This window comes from Camelus dromedarius, chromosome 18 (genome assembly GCF_036321535.1).
Source record: "Camelus dromedarius isolate mCamDro1 chromosome 18, mCamDro1.pat, whole genome shotgun sequence".
Lineage (NCBI taxonomy): Eukaryota > Metazoa > Chordata > Mammalia > Artiodactyla > Camelidae > Camelus > Camelus dromedarius.
The window spans coordinates 43969192-43979938 of NC_087453.1; the positions used below are offsets into that span (position 1 = coordinate 43969192).

The window sequence follows — 10747 nt, forward strand, 5'->3', positions numbered from 1 at the left end:
CACCCTACAGGCAGGAGACTGATTTATGATCTAAGTTTAGAAACATGAGATGCTCTCAAAATCTCACTCAGCTCTGTGGAGGAAGGGTTTTGTGGACAAAACGTTCCCTGCACAGAAAATGTGATAAAGCACCAAATTAGTGACTGCAGCGATGAAGTGGGAGTGTTTACCCTTTCCCGCGTGCCAACAATGTGCTCCTTAATTTGAAAATAGGGTACAAAGTGTTAGCAAGTGAAGAAGAGAAATCGTTCATCACTCAGCTTGACATATCTCCTTTGCGGCAGAAGCAAGAAGAGGGAGCCTCTTTGCTCCATTTATTCTGGGTTTCATCTGACTTCTCTGAGAAAGGACCAGATGCTCTAATGAGGGGTACCAGACACCGAGGATATCTGGAGATCAGGACAAAGCATGCTGACAGCTTTCCCCTCGAGAAGCCCACCTTCCCTCCGAGCTCCCCAGAGCACTCCGTATGCACCGCCCAACAACAAGGCTTATTATCGCTTTCTGCAAATGGTAGGAGAGTGGTGCAGGGAGGCTGAAAAGGCTCACTGGAGGCTACAGGGGAAGCTAAATGTTCAGCTCAAAATAGAAACTGAGAGCTCTGGGAAACTCAGACAGCCTGAGAGGGTCCTTTAATCTCTGGACCCTTCTGTGTCTTTTTAGACAATAAGCCTTTCCTTGAAAGTTTTTTTTCCCTCCCTTAATGACAGAGCTGCCAGCTCTCCTCCAGGAAATTGTAAAAAGGTGACATTTAACAGTGGAAATTGAAACTCTAATTGACTTCTCCAAAAGCAGAGAAACAAGTGGCCTGTATTCCTTCTCTTGGCCCAATGTTTCTAGCTGTCCCCTTGGGTTCTACCTTGAGGGAAGCTGAGGAGGCAAAACAGAACAGTTCACTTGCGTGGATCTAGTCACACACTCGAGATGGTTTTTACCGTGCAGCGGGAGACGTGGAGAGCCCAGCCAAGTAGACAGAGGTTTCACGTCACTAGGCCCTGGGAACAAGGCAGCCCCAGAATCTCTTGCAGTGATACAAAAAGAGCTGGCGGTGAATCCTCCATTTCCAGATCTCGGTGTATGGGGGCCTGTGACTATTTGGATTAGTTGTGTTACTTGCTTTGGCTAGCAGAAACGTGAGCAACATGTACTTGTGCAGGAGCTCTTGCCTTCTTGTTTGCAGTCTTTGGCATGAGAAGAACATGCCCCAGGGGGCCTGCTGGTCAAGGAGAATGAGGGACACCTGCGGCCTGGAGCCTAGCCCCATGGAGCCCTGCCTAGATTGGCTAACCCCTAGCCTCTTTGCCACCATGTAAGCAAGAAATATTTGCTTATTGTTGTGAGCTTCTCAGTTTTGTGGTGGTTTGTTATGCAGCACGTTATGTTATAGCTGACAGATACAGGGCCATTGAATGGAAAATAGGTAGAGAGAGATTCTTGGTGTGCTGCGAACAAAATTTACGAAAGTGTTCAGCTTGAAATTGTCACATAGCAAGCACCCAGTAACTATGAGAGGAACTGAATTTAACAGAGTGATTGTATTTCATGTATTTGAAAAAGAATAGAGTGAACCACACTATATGTTCTGAAAGTCTTCCCTGCCTGTTGATGTCATCCTTTTAATAACCGTAACTTTCATGAATCTTTTTTTCTAATGGCTTCCCCCCACCCCCCATCTCTTCCCTGGTCAGTATGTTGACATCTACCTACAATTCAATACTGGGCTGAACCATGAACACTCATATACCCACCAACTAGACTCTACAAAATTAACATTTTGCTGTATTTATTTTGTTACGTGTCTACCTCTTCATCCTTCTATCCATCCACCAATCTATCTTATTTTTAAAATACATTTCAAAACAGATTGCAGCTATCAGTACACTTCTCCACATGGAGACTTTTGACAAATACATATACCCATCAACCCTGAAAGTTTCTTCATGTCCTTTCCTAGGTAATCTCATCCCTACACCTCAGGGTAAAGACTATTTTGATTTTTTTCATTATAGATTAGTTTTGCCAGTTTTAGAACTTCATATAAATGGATTATATACTATGTAGTCTTTTTTTTTAACTTTTTAAAATTGAGTTATAGACTATGTAGTCTTTTGACATAACATTTTTGATATTCATCCGTGTTGTGTCTATCAGTAAGGATCCTCATATTTAAATGAATAGTTACACAGGATCTTTGCAGACTCTCTTTACCTTCAAAATTTTGGCTTCTGTGATGTGTATACAGTTACAGTAACCACTGCTGAATAATACACTTGTACCAAACATCCTGCTGAAACGGCTTGTCTGTCAGAGACCTTGTTCTTCGGTTTTCATCCCCGCCTCTCCCCCGGTTTAGGGTTGATAAATCTTTCAAAATTGCTGAGGAAATTTATCAAGATTTGTCCCATAGGCACAGTGCTGTTTATTTGCTGAGTTCAGTAAAATGTAGGGGCTGACCCAGCTCTTAGGATTCACGGCATCTGACTTTTCTCCAGGGGTCGTCGGTGGTTTATCCTTCACAGGCCTCATAACACGGCGTCCACACCGCGGGCGCGTAGCGGGAGTGACGGCCAGGCCTGGCACGTTGTCCTTCCTCTTGGCTCTGCCCAGCCTGGGCGACCGGAGTCCACAGCACTGAGTGGGAAAAAATGAAACTAAATAAGAAAAAAACGACACTTCCTCCACAGCAGCTGAATGCCAGTGCTCAGCCTATTCGACCACTTACACTTAGCTTGCGGTTTTTAACTAGGCTGTTTCTAAACATCAAAGCCACACTCAGCTCCCGGCTCCGTTCAGGGACAACGTAGAGAAGCAGGAACTACGTCTCCCAGAATCCCTCTCCCCGTGGACTTCCGGGTTGGCGCAGCGCGGACTTCTCGCGATCCTTGGGGGGCGGAAGTGACGCAACACGAGCGTCGTCCTCCCCGCGAAGGGCGAGTGCGGGGACCGGTGCTGTCTGGTGGTTGCGGCGTCCCGGTGGGCTCCGTCCGGCTGCCGTCCGCTCCCCCGACGTCTGGGCCTGGCTGCCGCCCCGCCGCCTCAGCCCGGCCGCTGACACAGGCCCAGCCGCGCATAAGCGTGTCGCCAGCCTCCTCCCGCACACGCGGAAGGTCGCACCCCTGTAGCAGGTGCCCCGTTCTGCTGTCTCTCGCTTGAACCCTGAGTGGATACACTCACCTCAGAGGGTGTGCAGCTCTGACTGCTGGCTCCTCCTTTTCCTTCCCAACATCCTGGTTTGGTTCCACACTCCACCACGTAGCGAGGTTAGGGAGAGCGGCCGAGTCTGGCCTCAACGGTGACTTGGTGAACCTGAGCCGACCCTGGCAAGGGTAACGGCCACCGTCCTGGCCAGTGAGATGGGGCGAAGTCACTGAGGGGAGAATAGCCCCTTCCAGTAAAGAGTTAAGTGTAGGAGAAAATGGCTCTTTTTGTTGTTTTTCTACTGAATGTTGCCCTAAGGTGGTGTGCCACAGGGGTCACTGGCCTTAGAGAAACGTGCAGCAGGGTGGAAGGAGGGACCTTGGGTCCTTGGAGACTCACTGGGCTGCTCAAGGAACCAGCCCTGGAGTAGCTAACTCCTTCCTTTTGCCTGGGACTTCTCGCCTTTAGTACTGTCGACTGAAAAAAATGCATAACTTAAAAGTTGGTAATTATTTTATTCTGTGGATTTTCTGAGGACTTGAAGCGCAGGAAAATAGCCTCTCAAATAGCTCTCAGGGACTGCTCCAAAGAGGTAAGGGAGGAGCCAGGATATATAGGAGTTCTTATAACGCAGACCAGGTAGTTGGAACATCAAAAGATTACTGTTTAATTACTGTTTAATTCTTTAATTAAGAAAACCAGATATCTCAAGTTAAGGAATTCAGCCGTTTTCTATGTGTGGGCAGGTGCAACAGTCTGGGCTCACTGAAATCATGCCTTTGCTACACCCTGTATCTAGGGACAGTGTCCTGTCTTTCCCATCCTGTGTCCCCTCAGGGTGCATCATTAGGGGTCACTGCAATGGCTGAGGGCTTGGCAGCAGGCAGCCCGTTTTTCTCCATCCGGTGTTCCCCAGGACTCACCGTTGAGGGCAGCCGTAGTGGCTTGATACTGTTTACTGACATGTCAGGCAGCATCGTTCACTCACAGTACTAAAAGTCCTGTGTCCTGGGAAAACCCTCAGTTCTGAGTGTGCCGATGGTCCCTTCTAGCCCTGCCTCAGGACTTCTTTAATGGGAGATGATTCCCCTTACTGTTGAAACCCTTTGAGTTGTGGCTGTTTTTGATACTTATAGCTGAAAGCATTCTGAATGATACAGGGCAGTAAAAGAATATGCCTTTTGTTTCTGACAGCAGTTATAAAAGAGGTATTCTTTTTTTTTTAATATCTATTTTTATTGAAATACAGTCAGTTTACAATGTTGTGTCAGTTTCTGGTGTACAGCACAATGCCTCAGTCAGACATGAACATACATACATTCTTCTTCATATTCTTTTTCACCATAAGTTACCACAAGATATTGAATATAGCTCCCTGTGCTATTCAGTATGAATTTGTTGTTTATGTATTTTATATATAGTAGTAAGTACCCGCAAATCTTGAACTCTCAAGTTATCCCTTCCTACCCACTTCCCCTCCTGGTAACCGTAAGTTTGTTTTCTATGTCTGTAAGTCTGTTTCTGTTTCATAAATAAGTTTGTCTTTTTTTTCTTTTAGATTCCACATATGAGTGATATCATGTGGATTTTTCTTTCTCTTTCTGGCTTACGTCACTTAGAATGACGTTCTCCAGGGCCATCCATGTTGCTGCAAATGACATTATTTTATTCTTTTTATGGCTGAGTAGTATTCCATTGTATAAACCACAACTTCTTTATCCAGTCATCTGTTGATGGACATTAGGCTGTTTCCATATCTTTGCTGTTGTAAATAGTGCTGCTGTGAACATTGGGATGCATGTGTCTTTTTGAATTAGGGTTCCTTCTGGATATATGTCCAGAAGTGGGATTGCTGGGTCATATGGTAAGTCTATTTTTAGTCTTTTGAGGAATCTCCATACTGTTTTCCACAGTGGCTACACCAAACTGCGTTCCCACCAGCAGTGTAGGGGGGTTCCCTTTTCTCCACACCCTTTCTGGCATTTCTCATTTGTGGACTTTTGAATGATGGTCATTCTGACTGCTGTGAGGTGATACCAGAGTAGTTTTGATTTGCATTTCTCTGATAATTAGTGTTATTGAGCATTTTTCATGTGCCTATTGGCCATTCATGTGTCTTCATTGGAGAATTGCTTGTTTAGGTCTTCTACCCATTTTTGGATTGGGTTGTTTGTTTTTTTCTTATTGAGTCGTATGAGCTGTTTGTATATTCTGGAAATTAACCCCTTGTTGGTTGCATCTTTTGCAAATATTTTCTCACATTCTGTAGGTTGTCTTTTTGTTGTGCTTATGGTTTCCTTTGCTGTGCAAAAGTTTATAAGTTTAATTAGGTCTCATTTGTTTGTTTTTGCCTTTATTTATATTGCTTGGGTAGATTGCCCTGGCAGAACATTGCTGAGATTTATGTTGGATAATGTTTTACTTATGTTTTCTTCTAAGAGGCTTATAGTGTCTTGTCTTACATTTAAGTCTTTAAGCCATTTTGAGTTTATTTTTGTGTATGGTGTGAGGGAGTATTCTAACTTCACTGATTTATATGCTGCTGTCCAGTTTTCCCAGCACCATTTGCAGAAGAGACCATTTTTATTGCATTGTATGTTCTTGCCTCCTTTGTAGAAGATTAATTGACCAAAAGTTTGTGGGTTTATATCTGGGCTCTCTATCCTGTTCCATTGATCCATAGGTCTGTTTTTGTACCAATACCATGCTGTTTTGATTACTGTAGCTCTGTAGTGTTGTCTGAAGTCTGAGAGGGTTATTCTTCCCAGATTCATTCTTTTTCTTCAGTGATGCTTGGCAATTCTGGATCTTTTGTAATTCCATGTAAGTTTTAGGATTATTTGTTCTAGTTCTGTGAAAAATGTCCTGGGTAATTTGATAGGGATCACATTAAATCTGTAGATTGCTTTGGATAGTATGGCCACTTTAACAAAATTAATTCTTCTAATTCATGTTTGCTCATCTTTTAAAATTAAGGTATAATTGACACTATATTAGTTTTAGGTGTACAACATACTGGTTTGGTTTTTGTATATATTGTGAAATGATCACCACAGTAAATTTCCATAGCATCTGTCACCGCACACAGTTACAGTTGTGTGTGTGTGTGTGTGTGTGTGTGTGTGTGTGTGTGTGTGATGTATCATCATAGTTTTCATTTGCGTGTCCCAGGGACTAGTGATGTTGATGGGAGAATGCACCTTCCCATGTGCGTGCTGGCCATTCATAGTGGGATTCCTTCAGTGGTAAAGATGGAAACTCAGGAAGGGGATGTGCGTGGGCTGTGGAGCTGCATTCCCCTCTGACACACTGAGGCGGGAGCGGCAGCCCAGTTGGGGACTCATCTGAACAATTCAGAAGGGACAACCTGCCCTTCGGGAAAAGTGGGTATGGCAGCCCTGGGGCTCGGTTCTCTATTGGCTGCTGACAGCGTGCCCACTGGGGAACTGCCTGCTTCTTCATTTTGAACTTTGAGTGCCCTTGTTGCCCATACCTGGTGGCCTCAGGGTAAGCCTGGGTTTGGGAGCTCGCTGGGTTCTGTTTTATCTGCTCTGCGTTAGCAGTTCCCCCAGCTCATCCATCATGTGCCAGAGGAAGCCTGTTGTATTTTCTGATCCTCCCAGAGAGAACAGAGCTACTGGCAGCTCTATTAAATGTAATTTCACTTACATATGAGAGCAGTGTGGTCTGGAAAGGACACAGGTGCCAACTTGATGGAGATCCCAGTGGCTCAATCTGGTTCACTTCAAGCAAGAAAATAATCATCATAATAGATTATGACCCAGAGAATAAAATAAATATCCATCAGTCCATGCTGAGATAAATAAGTGATTAAACAGAGACAGAAATGGAGGCGGAAGGGAAAGCTCATCCTTAGAGCAGAATTCCAGCTGTTCAGGCTAAAGGGGGTGACTGGACTAGAAAATGACCCTTTAGCACACATCACACTGATGGACCATGGGCGGCTGCAGAGGCTGTGGAGTGAAGTATGACACACGAAACAGGATATTTGCAAAGCCTCAGAGTATCTCCCCGCAAGACGCTGATTCATTACAAAGGGAGCAGCAGCAGCTCTGCGGGGGAGAGACCCGGTGGGCAGCACCTTGACCATGTGGCCAAGGGCAGCGGCCCCAGTGAGGGGCCTGGCTGGCACCGTGTGCCCCGGTGTGATGCACTGAGCGGGACATCAGATCACTTCTGCCGAACAGCCTCGACCTAACTGTGAGAAAGCATCAGGCAGACTGGAAGTGGGTTCTGGGGTCACTCTGCCTCTGTTCATACCTGGCCATCCTGCTTGCCGGCTGTGCGACTTTGGAAAGTCACCTCATTTCTGCTTGCCTCAGTTTCCTTGTCTGTAAAACGAGGTACCCAGCTGGTGTACAGCTCAGACGGTTATCATGAGGATTAAATGTTAATTTAGTTAATTAAGTGTGAATACATGCACAGTACTGCAGCGGGGCCTCGGCGCAGAGTAAGGGCTGTGCTGTTACATGCGGTTCCATGTGACACCAGCAGCATCTTCTGCCGACCTTAGGGCTATTTTCTTTCTTTCTTTCTTTTCTTTTCTTTTCTTTTCTTTTCTTTCTTTCTTTCTTTCTTTCTTTCTTTCTTTCTTTCTTTCTTTCTTTCTTTCTTTCTTTCTTTCTTTCTTTCTTTCTTTCTTTTCTTTTCTTTTCTTTTCTTTTCTTTTCTTTTCTTCCTTTTCTTTCTTTCTTTTTTTCTTTCTTCTTTCTTTCCCTCTCACTGTGCTTCTGGAAGCTTTCTGATGCAGGCCCTGGTGCTGGTTCCTCCTCCAACCAGCTGTTTTGCTCTAAAAGCATTTCCCACCCCACCAGCAGGCGGGTGAAGCCGCACCAGCACCTGTGCCTTAAGGGTTGTCCACTTTTGAAGGAATCAGAATAACTGTTCTCTCACTTAGCATTGTTGGAAAGACAGAGCTCATGTCACCATAGAACTTTCTGTGGCTAGTTTCCCTTATTCCCAGCATGGAGTCCAGACCTTTCTGGGCTTGTGGAGACCTTGTAGTTTTGGGGGGGTTGGTGTGGATCTGCCTCACAATGACCTGTCTGAGCTCTCACCCCATGTCACATTTTAGCATCTGTTTGGCCAGTAAGGCTGCAGCACACACACCAGCCTCATTCCCCACTTGGCCTTACCTTTGATGTCACAATCTGACCTGCGGATATTAATCTGGCTACAGCTGCTCACAGACCAGACGGCAGAGTCAATAGGACCACCACAGTAAGATGTGGAAAAGAATTGACCATCAACCGAAGATCAAAGCAGGGGATGGGCCTCAGGCAGGCCAGTTCAAGGAACTGGGTCCAGCTCAGGAACCTGCCGTGCCACACCCTCTCAAGCTGTCAGAATTCCAGAGCTTCTCCGTGTTCGAGGACATCAGCCATCACATCAAAGAGGAGGGGGCCCAACTGGTAAAGAAAGTCAATGCCATCTTTCAGCTGGACATCACCAAGGATGGGAAGATCATTCTGCAGTGGACCATCGATCTGAAGACTGGTTCTGGGGACACGTACCCAGGACCCGCCAGGCTCCCAGCAGACACTGTCTTCACAATCCCGGAGCCTGTCTTTATGGAGTTGGTTTTGGGCAAAATGAACCCTCAGAAGGCTTTCCTTGCCGGCAAGTTCAAAGTGAGTGGCAAAGTTCTGCTTGGCCAGAAGCTGGAGAGGGTTTTCAAAGACTGGGCTAAATATTAAGCATACAAAACTACCAAGGAAGTGATCAGAACTTCTCTCTGATTAGAATGTTGAGCAGAAGTCATGCTTAAACTGAAGATTAAAACAAAAAGTATTCAATATTTTTACTCAAATTCTTCCTATTCAAGTTTGATTAATTTTCCTGCTGATATGTAAATTTGGAGTGAGGGTTCTAGAGCAGTAAAGAGTGTTGGAGTGTATTACCCAAAATCTTTGTCTTTTTCTTTTCTTAGATTCATTTATGCCATCATGTGGTAGGGTCAAAGCCCCAGTTAGAGAAATGCGTGGTTTTGACAGTTGGAGTTAAATGCTCCGATGATTGATTTCCTGAAACTTTGTTTTGTTTTCAGTCGGGTGCTTTGGGAAGGAAGTGGTGACCGTCCTTGGGCAGGTCTGCATTCCCATTGGTAGCTCGGTCCTTCGAGGAGACTCTAACACGGGCTTGCGCAGCTCCCGGCAGGGGTGCGCCCCAGCCGTGTGGGTGGAACAGGGCCATAGAGGGCCTGCGCTCCTGGCACAGCATGACTTCTGACGGGTTTAATTCCAGGGGAGTCAGAGGGCCTGAAAGGTGTTTTAGGCTACTGGTTCTTAATCCAGAACGTGCATCGGATTACTTGGAAGGCTGGGGGAACCCAGACTGCTGGGACCCCCTCAGAGTCTTAGCTCTGGGTGTAGACCCGGGAGATACACGTTCCCAGCAAGTTCCCAGGTGATGCCGATGGGACCACCCTCGCAGAGCTCCCACTCTGGTTCATCCGCAGCCTCAGTGTTGATCATAACCACTCTGCTCTAGACCAGTAAGATGCTGCCAGTTTTAAAGGACCTCCTGCAGACAGATGACATAGCCCTCTTGGGGGCCGTTTCTGGAGTGTCAGGAGTTTGTGCACTGAGCATTTTACAAAATCAAAGGTCAAGCTGGGAGATTTTCCCTTCTGGGAACCCTCTCCACGCGTGGGGAGGACTGGAATGAAGCAGCTGCCGCCCGATGTGGCCTCCTCGTGGGTGAGTGTGTAGGTCATTCGTTACCACGTGATCAGCGTAGGTTAAATACACGCAGCGTCGGCCCACTGAGACCCGTGCGGAGGCTTCATTAAAATGGCCACGCTCAAGCGCATGCCTACCAAAGGGCCCAGCCATTCCTCGCCTAGGTGTTTTCCCAAGAGGAAAGCATACGCACAGGCACAAACATTTATACATGCATGTTCGTGATCGCCCCAAACTGGAAATAGGACAGGTGTCCATCGGCAGGTGAGCGGACTGGTCTGTCACATCCTGGAGCACTACTCAGCTGTAAGACGAGGTGAATTCTTGATGTGCCCGCAACAAGACGACGGCGTCCGAACTTAGCCGAGTGAAAGAAGCCGGAGGGCACCACGGACGAGCCCATTCATGTCACAGTGGAAAATGCAAACGCACTGACAGAGCAGTGGTTGCCAGGAGGTGGGACAGGGAGTGAGGGGAGGGGGTCGGGAAGGGGCGTTGTAAATGGCCGGGAGGAGACTCGGGGCGGTGGGTACCTTGGTCGTCTTGATGGTGGGCGTGGTTTCACAGGTGTGTGTGTCGGTCAGACACCACGTTGTACACTTCACGCACACGTAGGCAGTTTGTTACGAGTCAGCGTAAGTTCAATAATGCTGTTTTAAAAGCCTGCTGTTCTCCATTCAAAATGAAGTCTTTATAAAGGGGCTTTAAAACCCGATCCTTCTCTCAGCCTGCTCCTCTGACCTCATCATGCCCGCCTTCCCCCTCACTGATCTGGATGCCTCTGCAGAGGACTTCCTAAAGTCTCCAGGACAAGGCAGAGCGAGGGCTCATTGTTGACAGAATCTCATTCTCTCTGAGGGCAGTGAGGAGACCGTCCTTGAGCTGACGCTCAGCTCCGTGGTCGGGAA

General features: G+C 46.7%; 1 protein-coding gene and 1 long non-coding RNA gene across 2 annotated transcripts; one reads left to right on the plus strand and one right to left on the minus strand.

The window, feature by feature from the left end:
- Nucleotides 1-1766: 1766 nt before the first annotated feature.
- On the minus strand, nucleotides 1767-2825 carry LOC116147435 (uncharacterized). Its single transcript, XR_004131029.2, has 2 exons — nucleotides 2723-2825; nucleotides 1767-2631 (listed from the first exon to the last, which is right to left on the minus strand). It is a non-coding gene; the product is annotated as an uncharacterized LOC116147435 (long non-coding RNA).
- A 1904-nt stretch (nucleotides 2826-4729) lies between these two features.
- On the plus strand, nucleotides 4730-9060 carry SCP2D1 (SCP2 sterol binding domain containing 1). The gene has a single exon (XM_010994898.3). It carries the CDS (start codon nucleotides 8385-8387, stop codon nucleotides 8853-8855), a length of 471 nt encoding a protein of 156 aa, XP_010993200.1. The 5' UTR covers nucleotides 4730-8384; the 3' UTR covers nucleotides 8856-9060.
- The last annotated feature ends 1687 nt before the right edge of the window (nucleotides 9061-10747 follow it).

Coding starts and splice junctions, on each gene's coding strand:
- SCP2D1 (XM_010994898.3), top strand. CDS start 8,385: ATGTGGAAAAGAATTGACCATCAACCGAAGATCAAAGCAGGGGATGGG.